The sequence below is a fragment of the Perognathus longimembris genome, chromosome 20 (assembly GCF_023159225.1).
Source record: "Perognathus longimembris pacificus isolate PPM17 chromosome 20, ASM2315922v1, whole genome shotgun sequence".
Lineage (NCBI taxonomy): Eukaryota > Metazoa > Chordata > Mammalia > Rodentia > Heteromyidae > Perognathus > Perognathus longimembris.
Window position 1 is genome coordinate 26,046,631 of NC_063180.1, and position 17,417 is coordinate 26,064,047.

Here is a 17,417-nt window from a genome sequence, read left to right on the forward strand (position 1 = left end):
TAACTACCTAAGTGACTTCTGGACCCAAATCGCCCAGTAGCCCCTCGGCCCCCAGGAGCTCACTGGACACGCTGGAGGTTCTCCCTCAGCACCAGGGTGCCTTGGGCTCCTAGTGCCGGGTCCTCCCCGCTGCCCGGCAGCCTTGTGGCGCTGGGGACCATAGCACAGGGCCCGCGTTGGGCTCTGTCCGCGGTGCTGACCCGCAAGTATCAGACAGCGAATCCATGGATAGAACCTCGTCCACCGCGGTGAGCCAGAGACCACACCCCTGTCCACGCTCACCCCACCGGGCTCTGGGACAACGAGAACTTGGCACCTCTGGGACTCACCTGCACAGCGGGTCCTCCATACACCTTTCCTCACCGAGACCGCAGTGCAGACCCCATCCCGGCCCCTCAGGGGGATGAGGGTGCTGGGCTCTGGCAGAGAAACCACGCTGCGGGTGGGGACCATTGGACAGCGCCGTTTATTGCCCAGGCCCCGCCTCTCCGCCCCAAGTCCAGGAGGGGACTCGACAGGCCGGGCACCCCTGCCCTGACCACGCTGCTCACAGTCCCTGCGGCCCCGGGTGTGGGGTGCTGTGGTCCGGTCTCCAGTTCCCGGTGTGTCCAGGCCTCCGCCCTGCCCTCCCGCCAAGCCCGAGGGGCCCCGCCCCCCCGGGCGCCCACCCCTACCGGCCCTCTGCGGCGCGGCACTGGGTGCAGCGGTGCTCCCCGTCCCGGGGCTCACCGTTCCCGGGTTCCCCCAGCCCCACGACCCAGTAGAATCTGCGTCCGCAGGCCCCGCAGATGGTGGGCGCGCCCACGGCATGCTCCCGCTTGTGGCGGCGCAGCGCGGCGCTCTGCGAGAAGGCCTCACCACACTCCACGCAGATGTGTGCGGGCTCCTCGCCCACCCCAGGCGCGTCCCCGTGCTGCGTGCGCTGGTGTGCCAGCAGCGCGGCGCCCTGCCCGAATCCCTTCCCGCACTCCACGCACACGTAGGGCTTGGGCGCCGGGGCCCGCCGCGGCCGGGACCCCGTGCCCCGAGGCCCCACGCCCGCCGCAACACCTGCCACCGCACCATCGCCTGGTGCGCCCACCACAAGGATGCCCTCGCCATCGCCCACCGGGATGGCGAGCTCGCCACCCGCCGCTGCTGCCTCAGGCTCCTGCGCGCGGCGCACGCTGGCCGCTAACACCCGCGCCGCCACGCCAGGCCCCGTCAGCTCCGGGTGCAGCCGCAGGTGCCTTGCCAGGCTCTTGGGCTGGCCAAAGCCACGGCCGCAGCGCGGGCAGGCAAAGGGCTTGAGGCCGCTGTGCGAGCGCCGATGCTTGGCCAGGCTCTTGCTCTGCGTGAAGCTGCGGCCGCAGTCGGGACAGGCATAGGGCTTCTCGCCGGTGTGGATGCGCTGGTGCTGCATGAGGTTGGAGCTCCAGCTGAAGCGCTTGCCGCACTCGGCGCAGGCGTAGGGCTTCTCACCGGTGTGGATGCGGCGGTGCTGCACCAGGTGCGAGCTCTGTGAGAATGTCTTCCCGCAGTCGCCGCAGGCGTTGGGCCGCTCGCCCGTGTGCGTGCGCTGGTGCCGTGTCAGCTTTGACCAGTGGCTGAAGCTCTTGCCGCACTCGTTGCAGATGTAGGGCGCAGGGGGCCGGGGCCGGGGTGGGGGCCCAGCCGGGGGTGCAGACTGGGGCAGGGATAGCTTGGTTGGGGGCCAGCTGGGGGCGTCATCGTCATCCATGATGAGGATGTCCACTGGAGACAAGAGGGGACATGGGGGGAAATTAGAGGGGGACTCGAAGATTAGAGGGGAGGTCAGAAAGGAGGCAGGAAGGGGAGACAGAAGGGAGATTAGGGAAGTCACAGGGAAGGTCAGAGGGGAGGTAGGAGGGGGTCAGAAGGAAGGTTAGAGGTCAGGGCGGCACTGACCATCACCTGCTGGCTAGGGCAGGCACCTTGGCCTTATAGCACCTTACAGCATCCATTACAAGGCACCTGGGCCTGTCACCTGAGGCACTGGCCTGTCCTGGGTTATCTGCTTATCTCTACGCCCATTCCTGACTCCCAGCAACTCACCTAGGCAGGAGGCCCAACCTCCACCCTCTGGAAGGCAAGGTCTCCAAAGGGCACCTGGCCCTCCACTGAGGTCACCTCCCAGCTGTATGAACAGCTGTCCCACGGGCAGGTCTGGGGCCATAGAACCAGAGCAGGTAGGAGGCAGGCCCCTAATGGGGGCACAGAGAGGAAGTGAGGCATAAAGCACTGCCCAGGACAAACTCATGGAGACCCTCTGAACATGGAGGGGCCTGTCGCCAAGGGAGGGGCCTCATGCTGCAGCATGTCTCACCTGGGTTCTCATGACTGGCCATCTGCTGGTCCTCAGAGTCCAGTGGCCCTGGAGACCAGGCTTCTTCCCGAAGCTCCATGTCTGGGCCCTGCTGGAAAGGGAGAGACATGGTTTGCAAAATTAAAGTCCTTGAAGGCCGGTGGACTTGAATGAGCTGCTGCAGGCAGACCAGGTCCCAGCCACCCAGGAGCCACAGAGGAGAGACTGTGGACACCATGGGGTTATCCAACTCCACCTCCACGCCTCGGGTCCAAGCCAGGAATCTGGAACCAGGAGGCAACCAGCAGGCAGACAGGGAGCAAAGGACCTAGCGTGGGCTCTGTCCTCAAATCCTCGCCACTCTCTGCACTTCCAAGCCTTGTGTCGAGCGGTCTGGTGGAGTAAGGGAGCCAGTGCCAAGAGCGCTCGCTGCTGAGCACAGGCAAGTCCTAACCGCAGCACCATTGCACTGTGACAGACCTAGAGGGCTCAGGAGAGAGCAAAGGCTCTGCACCGGCCTTTCTCCACATTCCTGAATCTCCAGCTGGCATGGAGATCCTGCCAGCAATCCTGGGGTGGCAGGAGGCATGCAGGAAGTGACAGGCCCTAGCACAGGAGTCTGGTGTCATCTGCAGGGAGGTAGATCTTCACCAATACTACTCCTGGCACTTCCAAGGCCAACATCAGCAAACAAGGCGGGTGAGAGCAGCCCCAGCATAGATAGGCACAGGTGCCCCTCGCTGCTGTGCTGTGACAGGAGCTGTGGTGCAGGCTCAGTGGCTCTCAGCTGCACCTTCTGCAGGATGGGACACGAGGTGCCTGGCAGAGCTGTGTGGAGGAGTCACTTGTACAAAGGGTTAGGAAGGCTGTTCCCTAAATGTTGCCTGGTCACCACCCCTATATACTCATTCAGCACCTCTATGCAGAAAGAAGAAAAAAAGCACTAGTAGCCACCTGAGGAACCAAGGTGAGAGCATTTAGCACCTTCTGAATGGAGCCCTGAGGCCCTGCTCTGCCCCACCTGCCCTCGCTCAAGCTCAAGCCCCTCTCTGTGTCTGCATCAGCCTCTGAAGATGCTCACCCTGCTCTGACCTTGGCCCTACCTGGGAAAGAGGGGCGGGGGCAGGGCCCCTGAGGGATCCAATTAGCACAGGGATCTGACAAGGCTATTAAGGACCAGACAAATTATTATTGTCCTCATTAGCCGCCCCCCCCCACCCCATGCCTGCCTGCCTGCCAATTATCCCCTCTTTCTTCCTCTGCCAATCTCACCTCCTCCTCCTTCTCCCCCTCCCTGCCTGGCTTAGGGCTGGGCCCAGCCCCTGCCCCCAGCTCTCACCTCCACTCACACACCAGAGCCCACTGACCACCTTGCTGCCTCCCGGGCATCTGCCCACCTGTCTACTTCCTACCGGGTGTAAAACACCTCCTGGACATCTGGTTTCCAGGCCCTCAGCCTCCTCCTCCTCCTCCCCATCAGCCCTGCACCCTGGCAGCACCATTAGTCTCTCCTCCTGAGGGGGCCAGGACACCCCTCCCCTCGGTTTTCTTTCTTCCCCCTCCACCAGCCCATCCCAGCGACTGTTCCAGTCTAGGCTCTACCTTACCCCCCACTTCAGCCCCCCCCCCCCACTCAGCTTCACCAAATCCTTCGGCTCACACAGCCTGATTAAAACTGGGTGAATGGTTCTCCAGTGGCCATAAGCACCCACCAAGTGCACATCAGCCACCAGGTATAAGCACAAGGGTTCCACTTCCCATGCCACAGCCCTGCCGGGGGACAAGGCTGCACATACACACATGGACATATGCACATGCACACACACTAATATGTGCAAACACAGCCAGTAGAAAGGCACAGTGGGGCACCTAAGGAAAACACAACCCCGTGGAGCAATCCCATTCCTCAGTCCATGCCCAGAGGAGTGAACACGACACATCTGTACATAAATGTTCCAGACACATTCCAGACACAGTCCAGGTGTGGGCACTGAGGACTCAGGGTGGAAACCAACTGTGGCCTGAAGATTACACACACACATGACATCCAGAGGCCACAAATGCAGAAAAAGGGAGAACCCCCAGGCTCTAGCTGCCTGCCTGCCTTCCGGACACCTCCCCTGGGCTCTAGCCACTCTTCTTACCAAACCACCGCACATCTGCCAAGTAAAGGTCAAAGCCCAGCCTGTGGCACAGGGCGCTGTAAGCATATAAGCTCCAGGCCTGATCCCCTAAGCTGGCAGGGAGGCAGGGCAATCTCTCCAGGCCCGTGGAGCAGACCAGCTGTGCCATCTGAGCAGAAAGGGCATGCCACCTCTCCATCTCTTAACTTTGTGGGGTCTACATCTGGATTAAATGAGATGATCCATGCTCAGTGTCCCGCAAGAAGCTAGCAGACACCATCGAGGAATGGCTTAGCTCACTCCACTGCTGTCAGTTTAGGGTGCGGAAGCCAGGATGTAGACAAGGACAAGGTGAGTGGCAGATGCCACCATAAAGCAGAGCCCAAAGTCTGCCAATCTAACTGCCTAAAGCATGCATGTGTGAAATATACCCTTCTGGTAGACAAGGCCTGAACCCCTGAGTGGAAAGGGTCTCCACAAGTGCCACTGGGCATCCTGCAAACTGGTGAGGCAGGGACTCCTGCCCACACAGGCTCTGCACATAGCAGCCTTGGCAGCCACAGGAGCACTTCACCCTGAGCGCAGAAGCTAACACATTGCTGAGTCCCTGACATCACCACTTTAGGGCCAGGCACCCAGGAGGCAGCTGACACAGGCGAGACACCACTGTCCCATGAGCCCAAGGGGCACAGAGAAGAACCAGGAAAAGCTAGTGGCCAGCCAGCTCCCGGGGGCTTCTGGCTTCCCCACTGCTGAGGGACGGCGCCCTGCACTCCCACAGCAGGGCCACCAGCAGCGTGGCTGTCCCAGCTCCTACCCATCTGTCGCACCACCTCTGCCCTTCCTGCTACACTGCTGTGGTTCCCTAAAATGAGGGGCCAGCAGTCCTGAACATAACAGACAATACACCTGCTGAGTAGGGGCCAAGACCCCCGGCCCAATGACTGACACCTGAGACACCCTCAGAGCAAGCATAGAGCCAACCTTGCCCAGAGAACAGACAGCAGAGGGGTGGCAGGGTAGTGGAGGGCCAGCTCTGGACTTGCCTGCCCAGCTCCATTCCTGAGGCTGTTCCAAGGCCCAAATGTCACTCCCATCACAGTGGGGTGAGCACCTGCCTTACACCTGGGAGACCTGAGGGCAGGTTCAGTACCAGCAGTGCTCAGCACGCTTCACTTGGTCTCTCTCAACTTGAGGCCTGGTGCCTGGCACAGCACAGGATAGCACTAGAGAGGTTTGGGGACCCCAGGCTGACTATCCTAGAGGAACCACTGAGGCACAGACAGTGGCCTTGGATTGTGCATCCTGCCTTCTGCCCATCCTCATATCCCAGGAGTCTCAATATCCCCCACACAGGCTCAGATGTGCTCTCTGGCCACATCGCTGATCCCAGCAAGCTCAGCAGCTCCCAGCTCTCCTGGTCCCTCTCCCCAGCCCTCTGCCAGTCTCCCTTGTGGCCTCAACTGCTCCAGGAGGGGCCAGTATGAGGCCTGATGAGATGTCTGGCACAGTTCACCCCTGGGCCTGGCTGGGGGTGGGGGGAGCCTCAGGAACCCCCCCCCCCAACACAAGTAGACTCCCAAAACACAGCAGCATACAGGAATCCCTTGATGGACAGCTCAGAACTGTGGCCACTTTCTCTACTTTGAAGGACTGAAGAAATCACCTGGGAAAGGGGAAGTGACATATCCAAGGTCACAGGCTTGGATCACAAGACACCCAAGGTGGGGACTGAGGCACAGGTGGCTCTGAAAGCACCTAGAACCTTCCACTGAGGTCAACTTTGCCTCACACACTCCTTTTGTGAAGGTGGGAGCAAAGCCACAGAAGATGATAAGGCTATAAGGAACACTGCCAGTGCCCAATGGTCACCTTTGGAGCTTTAACTCTGAGCCATTCTCCAGGGTAACCTCACAGCTGGAGACAACAGACATTCCCACTCAGGAATCTGCTGGAAACTGCACTCCCCCGGAGCAGAGGCCGAATCTCTGCTGGCCTCAGTGCTGTCCACCATGGGGCCAGGAAACTACACAGGGCAAAGGAATCAAGGCTGTATCAGGGCTCTGACCACTTCCTTTGGCCAGGGCCGGGGCCCAGTGGGCCCAGGGGCCCAAGTACGGAGAAAAGCCTGGGTCACACACACCCCCTCTCTTTCTCCCGCCTCCAGTCTGCGGCCACGGCTGACCCGCAAGTCCACAACGGTCATTTCCCAAATCCGGACTCGCTTGCCACCGGCGGGGTGCGGGGCACGCACGGGGGCACGGACCGGGGCAGGACTCGGCGCCGCCCGGGGCAAAAGCAAGGCGGCGGCCCTAGCTGGGCCCCGAGACCCACGCGGCGCTGACCTTGGCCGGGCGCTGCCCCCACGCGCTTCCTGGCGCCTGCGGGCGAATGAATGGACCTCCCGTCGCCGGAACCCCGTAATCGCCCGCCGGATTAAAGGCCGGCGCGGCTCGCCCCGGACAACAACGGGCCAGGCCGACTGGAAAGGGGAAGGAACGGACCGGGGAGGCCCGGGGTCCTGGCTGTCCGTCCTCCGGCCACCTCTTCCGGCCGAGCAGGCAGCGCCGCGCGGCCCCTTCCCCCGCCGGGCCTCAACTTCCCCCAGGAGTAGCTAGCACTTCCGGCCGCGGCCCACTGCGGGAGCCCACGGAGCCACCGACGAGTTGGCCCAGGACTGCCCGTAACCCTGGCGCTGGCCGCGCTCCCGCGCCCAGGGCAGCCGCGCACGCGCAGCGGGAACGCGACGCTAGGTGCCCGGCGGTCGCGCGCGCTCTCGCCTCCCATTGCGCGCACGCGCACTCCCGGCCAGCCTCGCGCTCGCTCACGCCCCCCCGAGACGCGCACGCGCACTCGCCCGCCCAGCCGCTTTCGCCCTCCCGCCTCCCCACCCACCCCAGTCCAAAGCCCGGAGTCCCGACGCGCGTCCACCTTGGTGCCCCGCTCCCGCGCCCAGCGCCCGCGCCCACCTCCTAAGCTCCGGGCCCGCCGCGCCGCACTCCTCCTCTCTCCCCTGCTTCGAGGACGCTGGCAGCGGTAGCGGCAGCGGCGGCGGCAGCGGCGACTCAGACCCTGGGGTCAGGGGGACGGGCGCCCAGGCCGGAAGTGACCTTCCCGGACGCTTCCGCCCGCTCCGCAATTCACCCCCCTTCCCCGGCCGCTCTACGCAGCGAGCGGGGACCCCGCCGCCCCCCCCACCCCCGGCTCGGTGGTGCCCCAGGGCGCCACTTCCGGGCGCGTCTAGGACTTGGGTCCTCCGCCCCGCTCTATGGCGCCCAGGGCCCCGCGGCCCGTTAGGCGCAGGCTTCCGGATGCCGGAGCCCCGCCCGGCCTGCCGCGCCTGCGCGCCGCTGTCACCACCCCACCAATCTCCCCCTCCCCCCACTGCCTCCGCCGCCCCGGCGCTGTCCACGGGCATCGTCCAGCCGCCCGACCATCGCCTCGGCCCGCCCCGGGTCGTGCCGCCCCACCGGCCCTCGACAGCCTCAGTTTCCCCCTTCCTAAAGTAAGGACGCCTTGGCCTCCACCAGGCCCTCACGTATCCACAGGGACGGGCGCGGCGGGAGGCGCGGGCCGGGGCTCGAACCTGCGGGCAAGGCTCCAGGCTCGCGTGCTTCGCCGGGACGGGACGGTCGCGCCGGAGCCAGCGCTGGGGCCCGGGCTCTGGGGCTAGGCGTGAACTCGGGGCTTGGAGCGTTCGCTTGGCTTTTGGGAGGAAGCCTGTTGTTCTACCACTTGAGCCACAGCTCCTCTTCTGTTTTTTTTTTTTTTTTTTGGTGGTTTATTGGAGATTAAGAATCTCACAGACTTCCCTGCCCCGGGGCAGCTTCGGGTCGCGAGCCTCAGATCTCTTTCCTGAGTAGTTGGGGTTGCAGGCAGGAGCCCAAGCGCCCAGCTTTTAGCTTTCAGTAATGCCCTACAGCAGTGTCGGTGCTTGCAGGCTGGGCCCTCTGACCTCTGCCTGTTCTATACTTCGATCCATTTCACTTAATCTCACCTAAGCTTCGGATTATTATCATTTATAATCGCTCAGCTTGTGGGAAGTACAGCGCTAACTCCTTTCTCAGCTCACATTCACATCTGTGTAATGTGTAAGCTATGCTGGAGGTACTGCGTGGGGAAGTTCCTTAATTCCATACCTGATTTACTGCTGTTAGCTGTCCACTCTCCAGTCAACCTGGGTGCGGAGATGTGAACTGCCCACTTAATAACATCTTTCCAGGGGAAGAAAAATAAAAGATGTCTGTGTCCTAGCTTTAGAAATACTGCAAACGTCAATTTTTTTAAAACACAAGGTAGGAAAGGATGTTTGATTGCAAGATCACTGGGGCCAAAGCCCCAGGACCTTGTGTTTTTTCGCCGAGGCCACTTATACACCACTGACAGACTCGGGAAGGTACGGGAGCCACCGATCCCTCTCCACTGCGGCTACTCCAGACTCAGCCAGGAAAGGACTAGGTAGGCCCAAAGTGTCTCCTCTCCCGTGCCATCCCAGTAACCATGTTTCCTGCGGGACCCACAATGAGCAAGGAGAGGGCCAAGCCCCAGCGCTGACTGGCTCGGAGACACTGGTCCTGGCCCGAAGCTTCCTTTAAACCTTGTAGCTTGAAGATCCCGACTTAGGGGATTCCAAGAACCTGGAATCCAGTCAGTCCATCACCGTTATAGCTCAAGTTACTGAAACAGAAATGCAGTTGGAACAGGTTCAAAGTAAAAAGCAAAAGGAAGAGATACTTTGTTGATTTGAATGTACAAAGCAAACTCAAGAGCTAAACCTTGACACCTTTGGGTATGGTTTGGTCCAGGGCTGCAATCTCTTGCCACTTTTTTTTACTGTGTTTGCTCCAATTCTGTCTTCACTCTAGGGAGTCTGATGGTAACAAGATAAGTCTGCAGCACTTCCCAACCTATATATTCACCTAGGTAAAAAAGGGGGGGGGGGATAAAAGAAGGCCCATCATTAAGCAATTACTTTATTAATTTAATTGTCCATCAGTCTCAAACCCGGCCACCCCACGGCCCCAAGTCATGCTGGGGGGAGGGAGGTTGTTCCTCCACTTGTCCAATTAGCCAAACCTGTGCCTTGGGGCGACCATGGCTGCAGACCCAGAGATGAACCAAACCCTGTCTTTGCCCTAAAGGATCTCTAGGCTTCAAAGCACCACACAAACAGAAATCGTTAATTATTATTTTGAGTAATAATTATAGCATTGCTACAAAAGGCCCGAGCTTCTCAGAGGGTGCGGAGCTACTTTTACAGCCAAAGAAATCCTCACCCTCGGGCCTGGGAAATCGGGAGAGCCGCCTTCTTCCTGTCCCCTCCTGCCCTTACTCATTGGCAGAGGCTGTAGCCGGGAGCAGGGGAGGGCAAGCTGGAAGAGCTGGTCTCTGTGGCCGGGCGCTTGCCTGGGTGCCAGGAGGAGAGTCGCAGCAAGTACAGCATGGATGGAGGTGTGGCAGGCCGCCGTGCGCTCCCCGGGGTCGCGGCAGGCCGTCTGGAAAGGATTCCAGGAGGACATCTGATCACTAAGGGCTCTACCAGGTGGAGATGGCATTCCGGACCGTCCTCCCACAGTTCACAGGAGGGGAGACTGAGGCAGGGAGTGGTGGACACCAATCCCAGGCTCACCCAAGCGGGGTCAACCCGGGATCCCCAAGCTGGCTCTCCTGACCACCGCTCTCTGCCCTAGCTCAGATCGGCCGGGGCGGGAAGCTCTGTCCCCTCTTCCTCAGGCCAGCATCTCCCGGACGGGCCTTCTTGCTCTCCACAACGCCGCCACCGCTCCTTCTCCGCTGGTACTTCTGCGCATGCTCCCAAGCTTCCCGAGTGACCTCTGGGAAACGTAGTTCAAAGCCCGCTGCGCCCTGTTTGCGCCAGCGAAGGCCAATAGGGAGTACGCCGCGCTTTGATGGCTCTTGGGAAATGTAGTTCTGGCGCTGGCGCAACAAGCCAGGACCAATGAGAAACCGCCTTTGCCGAAATGCTTCCTAGGAAATGTAGTTCTAGGAGAGGCTGAGCAGAGGAGTTGCTGGGTAGAACCAGTGGCTCAAGGAGTGAGGGTGGGGGGAGGGGAACGGGTGAGTTTGGCGCAAAGCCTGCTGGGGTATGGAGTCCCGGCGAGCTTCGTGCGCATGTGCGGGAAGCTGAGGGGCTTGGGGGGCCTCGCCCTGGAGAGTGAGGTAAGCCGGCGGGAGAGGAGCGGGTCGGGGGCGGCAGGCCTGAGAGGGGGGGATGGGAAAGGCGAGGGCCCTCAGGGCTCGCGGGCAGGGGCGGGGGGAGCGAAAGACCCCCGGGAGGGAGCTGGGAGGGCGTGGGAACGGGGGGCGGGACCTGGAGGTGCGGGAGCCGACGGGGAGAGCGGGGGAGGGGCGCTGTGGGGGAAAGTGAGGCAGGGGAGGGGGCGCGGGGCTTGGGGGCACTGTGGGGGAAAGTGAGGCAGGGGGAGGGGGCGCGGGGCCCGGGGGCGCTGTGGGGGAAAGTGAGGCAGGGGAGGGGGCGCGGGTCCTGGGTGCGCTGTGGGGAAAGTGAGGCAGGATATAGGGGTCGTGGGCGCCGGGCCTGGAGGGGGAGCTGGGCGGGAAGCCCACGCTAGGACGGGGGCTGGGGCTGGGGGCTGGCCCGTCCTGAAGGGCTTAGGGGAAGGGTAGTTACCACTTGGTAGATGGAGGTTTAGGGTCTCCTCCTCAGCTTGTAGGAGCAGCAGCTTCACACATGAACAGCGACCACTTGACACCGCCACCCTCCTGTCTTGCTGCCAGGCATGATGGGGGTTTGTCCTTGCCCCCCACCAGGGCTCGGGACAGTTGTGATGACATTGAGTGCCGACTTGAACACCTAAGTGGGCACTTACCTACTGCCAGACGCTGGGCTCGGTCTTTTTATTTTTCACCATTGGTTTTGCCACTGAGGAAGCAGAGGTAGAGCTTTGAAAGGTCCTGCTGTGCCTGCTGCAAGGGCACGGAGCTGGTGGGGCAGAACTTTGTTCCCAGGCTCTTGCCCTCCAAGTAAATATTTGTCTAGTAGCTGCGCCGATCTACAGGAGCGCATATCCGGAGGTGTGTTTTATTCTCACACCTGAGGACTGCCTCAGGAGTCTGGAGGAAGGGGCTGTGCAAGGCACAGGGCGGCCCCTCCAGCAGCCTCTGCCATCCACCCCTAATGCCCTGAACACCGGGGATGGGAGCAGATCTTCACTGAGCACTTAGCTGCAGGCCATTTCTGGTTGCTTCGGTGGGATGGGCTGTCAGCCTTCCTGTACTTCAGGTGCAGAGAATAAGTCCAGGGCATGTCACATGTCTAAGGTGACAGTGCCTAAGTAAGCAGCAGAGCTGAACTCGAGTCTGGCTGTAATCATGACACTAACACAGGCTGCCTTGGCACTGAGTTCAGTTCCGAGCTACATACTCTTGACTGTGCATTTCTCCCTCTTTGCAGTGGGACCCAGGTCCCCAACTCAAGGTTGTGGAGGGCTGGGTGGGGCTACCATGTAACTGAAAGCAGGCTTACTGCTGCTGTCCAGTTGCTTGAAGCACTCTTTAGACATAGATTGACTTATGTGATGCTGTCTCTTGGTATATGCTCCCGGGAGGTATCCTGGACAGATCTATCCTAAGGACTTAGAGTAACAGTGTTTCCTCCCACAAAATGGGATACAGGCAGCAACCTCAACGTGATTGGTCAACACTGTAAAATTTTCCAGTGCCCACCAAAGTCCTAGGCTTGCTCTCACTGAGGTCTGTTATCCTCGTGGGAGAAGGTGGCGTGTAACTATGGCTGGAACCCAGACCTTGTGAGCTGCTAAAACAAGACATAGTAAGAATGGTGTGCCAGGGGCTAGGAATGTGGCTTAGTGGTAGAGTGCTTGTCCAGCATGCATGAAGCCCTGGGTTCAATTCCTCAGTACCACATAAACAGAAAGAGCCAGAAGTAGTGGTGTGCCTCACGTGGTAGAGTGCCAGCCTGAGCAAAAGCAGCTCAGGGACAGTACCAGGCCCTGAGTTCAAGCCCCAGGATTGGAAAAAAAAAATGTGCCAGGCATTCTACCTACTCAAGAGGCTGAGATCTGAGGATTGCATTTCCAAGCCAGCTTGGACAGGGAAGTCTGTGAGACTCTTACCTCCAATTAGCCACTTAAAAATCAGAAGTGGAGCTGTGGCTCGAGTAAGAGCACTAGCCTTGAGTGAAAAAGCTACAGTGCAGCACTCAGGCCCTGAGTTCAAGTCCCAGGACCAGTCGACACACATACACACAAATAATAGGAGACAGACACATGGGGCTTCTGAGTTAGGGTGGATGGCCTGGGGCACCCGTGCAAGCCCAGGAGACAGCAGAGCAAGGACTGGGGTAGGGGAGGGAGAGATGCAGGTGGAAATGGCAGGTGCAAAATCCTTGAATTGGGAACGAAGCCCCCATCTGAGGATAAAAAGGGAGACTAGCTGAAATGTGTCATATTAAGAGATGACATAGGTAAGCCAGTGCCAGTTTGCACCATTTCATGGCTGGCACAGTAAGTTAACTATTTGCTTCACAACCACTACAAAATAAAGGAGCCTGAGGACACAGGTACAGAGGGCATTGCCCTGGTACAAGTCAGACTGCCCAAACCAGTTTCTTTGCTTTGACCTCACATGGTAGCGTTACCATGACAACAGCCTGACCCTGCAGAATTCCCAGTAGGAGGGCAGCAGAGGACCTCCACTCCCTTGGGGGAGGGGGAGGCAGCACCTGCCATACCACTGCATGGTGATCAGAATGCCTCCAGTACCCTCTCCCCCAAGCTTCGCCCAGGTAGTACCAGTCCTGATGATGCACCACCTCCTTGCCAGTTCCCATACATGGCTGGAACCTGCGATGTGGCAAGCTGGGGGCTGATGTCTGTATACCTGGACTTCATGCAGTGAAACCCCAATGCCAAGCTGGAGGTGACCAGGCCAGAGGGTGGGTCCCCAAGTGGGACCTGTGTCCCCAAGGGAGCAGGCTGGCCACATCTCCTCTACTACAGGACACCAAAATCCACCTCTGCAGCTGGGAGGGGCCTTGCCCTGCCACCACTCTGCACCAAGCCTCCACTCCCCGCCTCCAGTTCTGAAGGCTGGAAGTATAAGGTCAGGGTATCAGCGAGGCCAGGGGCTGACGGTTGGGACCTCCTCATCCTCTTCTGGCACAGGGAGAAATCTCTCCTTCATTCACAGTGGGGCTAGGCTTTACCTGTGAGCTTAGGGGGACACAGTGCTGACTTGTGGCATCCAGCAATGTCTGCTCTGAGGTTCACGGCAGATGGTGACATAATGACAGTGCTGGCAGTGAACATTTGCTACCCACCAAGTCCTATGTGGGTCCTTGTGTATTTTTTAGGGTTTGGGGTTAGTTGTGGGGCTTGAACTTGGGGCCTGGGTGCTGTCTCTGAGCTTTTGTCTGATAAGCAAGTACTGTATCACCTGAGCCATGCTTCATGCTCTTCTTGTGTCATCTTGATGCCCAGGGCCAATGACGCATCTGAGCAGTGGGCAAGCTTGAGGCCACTGGCTCCGGGCAGAGTCTTACCTGGGCCTCACTTCACTGTCCCTCCTACAGGCACCGCTGACAACCCTGACAGCCCCATGGAGGCCCTAGCGCCACAGCCAGTGAAGCAGGAGGGCCCTGCTACCGACGCCCTGACACCAGACTCACCCTGGCACCGCTTCCGCCACTTCCACCTGGGTGATGCACCCGGGCTGCGGGAGGCACTGGGGCTGCTCCGCGCCCTGTGCCGTGAGTGGCTGCGGCCCGAGGTACACACGAAGGAGCAAATGCTGGAGCTGCTGGTGCTCGAACAGTTCCTGAGCGCGCTGCCTGCCGACACCCAGGCCTGGGTGTGCAGCCGGCAGCCCCAGAGTGGCGAGGAGGCCGTGGCACTTCTGGAGGAGCTCTGGGTGAGCCCGGGGCCTGGGGGCAGCCAGGGGGCCCTGCCCCAAGGTAGAAATCTGTACCCAGACCCCACCTGATTTGTGAAACTTACTGGCACTAGACATGGCCTTCCTCCGGTGGCTACCTCAGATAGAAGCTGGACCTGCAAAGCCAAAAATACCAACTCTGGGGCTGGAGGTATAGCCTAGTGGCAAGAGTGCCTGCCTCGGATACACGAGGCCCTAGGTTCGATTCCCCAGCACCACATATACAGAAAACGGCCAGAAGCGGCGCTGTGGCTCAAGTGGCAGAGTGCTAGCCTTGAGCGGGAAGAAGCCAGGGACAGTGCTCAGGCCCTGAGTCCAAGGCCCAGGACTGGCCAAAAAAAAAAAAAAAAAAAAAAAAACCAACTCTGGCTGGCCAGAGGAAGATGGCAGGCCCTGGGTAAAGGGCATTTCCCAGTGGCACGTTCTCAGAAACACATGAAAGGGGTTAAGTGAGCAGATGGTCCCCTTTCAGTTGTCAGCTATGAGGGCCCCTCAGATTGGTGCTGCAAAGGAAGACTGTGATGACCACATAAGCTTCACCGTGCTGCCTCTCAGACTGAGCCAGCACCTATGGGACTCAAACTGCTGCCCCAAGAGCGTCAGCCTCAGTGTCCAGGGCTGGAGGACTGGTCCAGATGGCTTGCTTGCCCTGTGGCCCATAGAGGCCATGGCCCTTGCCCTTGCCCATAGCCTCTCTGTAGGGTAGCTTGAACTCCCTCCAAGACAGCCTGCAGAGCAAAGCAAACATGGTTTGATGGCTGTGAGGGAAAGGCTTAATTTGAAAGGTGTGCCTCTCGTTGCAGGGCCCAGCAACCTCCCCAGACCAATCCTCAACAATGAAGGTCCCCCGGGAGTTGGCAGAAGGCTCCGGGGTCAGTGCTGCGAAGGAGGATGGTGGGGTGATAACCCCAGGTAAGCAGCTGCCCCCAGGCCCTTGTCCTCTTCCTGACCCCCAGCGTCAGGGCTCTCTCTCTCCCAGGCCAAGCAGGGCTTGGCCTGCTGCCTCCATGACCTGGCACAGTGAGCCACCCAGACAGCTCACCCTGGATGCCACAGCTACAGGTTGGAGTTGGGAATACTGGCTATCGGTGTGTGGCAGGTGCCACTTCTAACCTCCACAGCCCCCCCTTCCCCCCCCCCTGCTTCCAGAGGTGGCCCTTGGAGAAGGGGACTCTACCAGTAACTCAGGCCGGCCTTGAACTTGAGGTACCTCAGTATTGGGATTGCAGACATGCACAACCATGCCTGGCAGGACATGACATCAACTTGCATTTGTTGCTGCAGATCCGGAGGCACAGTGTTTTCCCAAGAGTCGGGGCTGCCAAGCCAGGGCTGGGCCCAGCAGCCTATATCTGGCAGCCACACCACACAGGGGGAGCCCCCACACCCAGGAGCCTCCTCCCGGACCCCTCTCCTAGGCTGGTTGCAGTCTAGGCTCTGGCGTTCTGGCCCGGGTGTGGTGCTCTGCCAGGGAGTAGGTGCAGGCTTTGGTGCTGGGTGTGAGGTCACATGGCACAGGAAGATGGCTCTGCACAGGAGGAGATGGGAGGTTGGGGACCAGCCTTTGTTTCAGGCAGGAGAAGTTCAGGCTCAAGCCTAGCTTGCCCACCTACCAGCTACCTTCCACTATTGCCCCATCCAAGTGACGGTCACATGTCAACCTGCTTCCCTGCATGCACGCAGCCACACATGTAGGCGTGTACTTACATAAGCATGCTTTCGTCCTGCCACTCCCCTGCTCTCCCTGGGTGCCCCCCTCGCGTGACTGACACACACTCTCTCTCTCTCTCTTTCGCTCTCTCTCGCGCTCTGTCTCTCTCGCTCTGTCTTGCTTGCGCACTCTCCCACTTGCTCTCTCAGGACCCACGGAGACCCCGGCCCCTGGCGAGGCAACACGCCCATACAAGCAGGAGCCGGGAAGCCCCCCGCCAGCCCCACTAGCGCCCAGCCTGCCTGCCTTCCTGGCTCCGGGCGTCGTGGCGTGCCCCGAGTGTGGGAAGGCACCCCTTAAGCCAGCGCACCTGCTGCGCCACCGACAGAGTCATTCGGCCGAGAAGCCGCACGCGTGCCCCGAGTGCGGCAAGGCCTTCCGACGCAAGGAGCACCTGCGGCGCCACCGCGGAACGCACCCCGGCGGGCCGGGGCCTGCGCTGCGCCCACTGCCCGCGCGTGAGAAGCCGCATGCCTGCTGTGAGTGCGGGAAGACCTTCTACTGGCGCGAGCACCTGGTGCGGCACCGCAAGACGCACTCAGGCGCGCGGCCCTTCGCTTGCTGGGAGTGCGGCAAAGGCTTTGGGCGCCGCGAGCACGTGCTGCGCCACCAGCGCATCCACGGCCGGGCCGCGGCGGGCGCGCAGGGGGTCGCGGCGCCCGGCCCCGAGGGTGGCGGCAGTGGCGCCTTCCCGCCCTGGCCCCTGGGGTAGCCCCGCGCTCTCCCTGTCCCTGGCCCGGCGCCTTGCACCCCGTGTCCGCCTTGCATTCCGGGCATGGGGACCCGGAACCTGGCCCCCAGCCATCCAGGCTGGTGCGGGCCCCAGGCAGGGCCAGGAAGGCGCGGACGACAACGGTCACCAGCAGCCAGCATCGACAATAATAAAGTGACCGCCGTTGTGAGCACGAGGCCTCAGTCGTGGTTGTCCTGAGTCCCGTGGGGAGGGCCGCCCGCACACCGCACTCTTACCTGGTGGCCGCTGGTGGGGGCGGGGGTGGTTCCGGCCGGCACTGCCCTGCGGTGCCTCACCCCAGGAGGGAAGGGGCCGCGGTAGCCCCTGTCTGTGACTGGAAATCTGGGTGCGCCAGGGCTATTGCCTCTGACCGACTGCCCAGTGAGGGCCAGTGGACCCCAACTGGCCTCCCAGCACGGGCAGGCGCAGGCCCACAGCAAGTACGGAGTCTGCGGAGCGTCTGCTGGCCCTTCCATTATGGCGGCGCACCTATGTGCCCGCGCCTGCGCCTGCGCCTGCGTGTGTGCATAGGGGCGTGTGCATACATGTGCGCATGTGCAAGCATGTGCGCATGTGCAAGCATATGCGCATGTGCAGGCACATGCAAGTGCG

The 17,417-nt window shown here is 60.8% G+C and overlaps 2 protein-coding genes across 8 annotated transcripts; one reads left to right on the forward strand and one right to left on the reverse strand.

Annotated features, from left to right (window-relative positions):
• Positions 1–447: 447 nt before the first annotated feature.
• Positions 448–7,600, reverse strand: Znf787 (zinc finger protein 787). 4 transcript variants are annotated; one of them, XM_048329303.1, is made up of 3 exons: positions 7,398–7,600; positions 2,327–2,414; positions 448–1,734 (listed from the first exon to the last, which is right to left on the reverse strand). In XM_048329303.1, the coding sequence occupies exons 2-3, from the start codon at positions 2,403–2,405 to the stop codon at positions 671–673; spliced, it is 1,143 nt and encodes a 380-aa protein (XP_048185260.1). In that variant the 5' UTR covers positions 2,406–2,414; positions 7,398–7,600; the 3' UTR covers positions 448–670. The 4 variants fall into 4 exon arrangements, with proteins under 4 accessions (XP_048185260.1, XP_048185259.1, XP_048185262.1 ...); XM_048329302.1 differs by having other exon boundaries at positions 2,327–2,417; XM_048329305.1 differs by lacking the exon at positions 7,398–7,600 and adding an exon at positions 6,774–7,008 and having other exon boundaries at positions 2,327–2,417.
• A 295-nt stretch (positions 7,601–7,895) lies between these two features.
• Znf444 (zinc finger protein 444) lies at positions 7,896–16,962 on the forward strand. Of its 4 annotated transcripts, none has more exons than XM_048329309.1 (4): positions 7,896–7,933; positions 14,003–14,340; positions 15,165–15,273; positions 16,222–16,962. In XM_048329309.1, the coding sequence occupies exons 2-4, from the start codon at positions 14,029–14,031 to the stop codon at positions 16,782–16,784; spliced, it is 984 nt and encodes a 327-aa protein (XP_048185266.1). In that variant the 5' UTR covers positions 7,896–7,933; positions 14,003–14,028; the 3' UTR covers positions 16,785–16,962. The 4 variants fall into 4 exon arrangements, with proteins under 4 accessions (XP_048185266.1, XP_048185263.1, XP_048185264.1 ...); XM_048329306.1 differs by lacking the exon at positions 7,896–7,933 and adding an exon at positions 10,458–10,608 and having other exon boundaries at positions 13,984–14,340; XM_048329307.1 differs by lacking the exon at positions 7,896–7,933 and adding an exon at positions 10,459–10,608 and having other exon boundaries at positions 13,984–14,340; positions 16,231–16,962.
• The last annotated feature ends 455 nt before the right edge of the window (positions 16,963–17,417 follow it).

Coding starts and splice junctions, on each gene's coding strand:
- Znf787 (XM_048329303.1), bottom strand. CDS start 2,405: ATGGAGCTTCGGGAAGAAGCCTGGTCTCCAGGGCCACTGGACTCTGAG. Junction 1,735..2,326: donor GGCCAGTCATGAGAACCCAG/GTGAGACATGCT, acceptor TCTTGTCTCCAG/TGGACATCCTCATCATGGAT.
- Znf444 (XM_048329306.1), top strand. CDS start 10,561: ATGTGCGGGAAGCTGAGGGGCTTGGGGGGCCTCGCCCTGGAGAGTGAG. Junction 14,341..15,164: donor CACTTCTGGAGGAGCTCTGG/GTGAGCCCGGGG, acceptor CTCTCGTTGCAG/GGCCCAGCAACCTCCCCAGA. Junction 15,274..16,221: donor TGGTGGGGTGATAACCCCAG/GTAAGCAGCTGC, acceptor TTGCTCTCTCAG/GACCCACGGAGACCCCGGCC.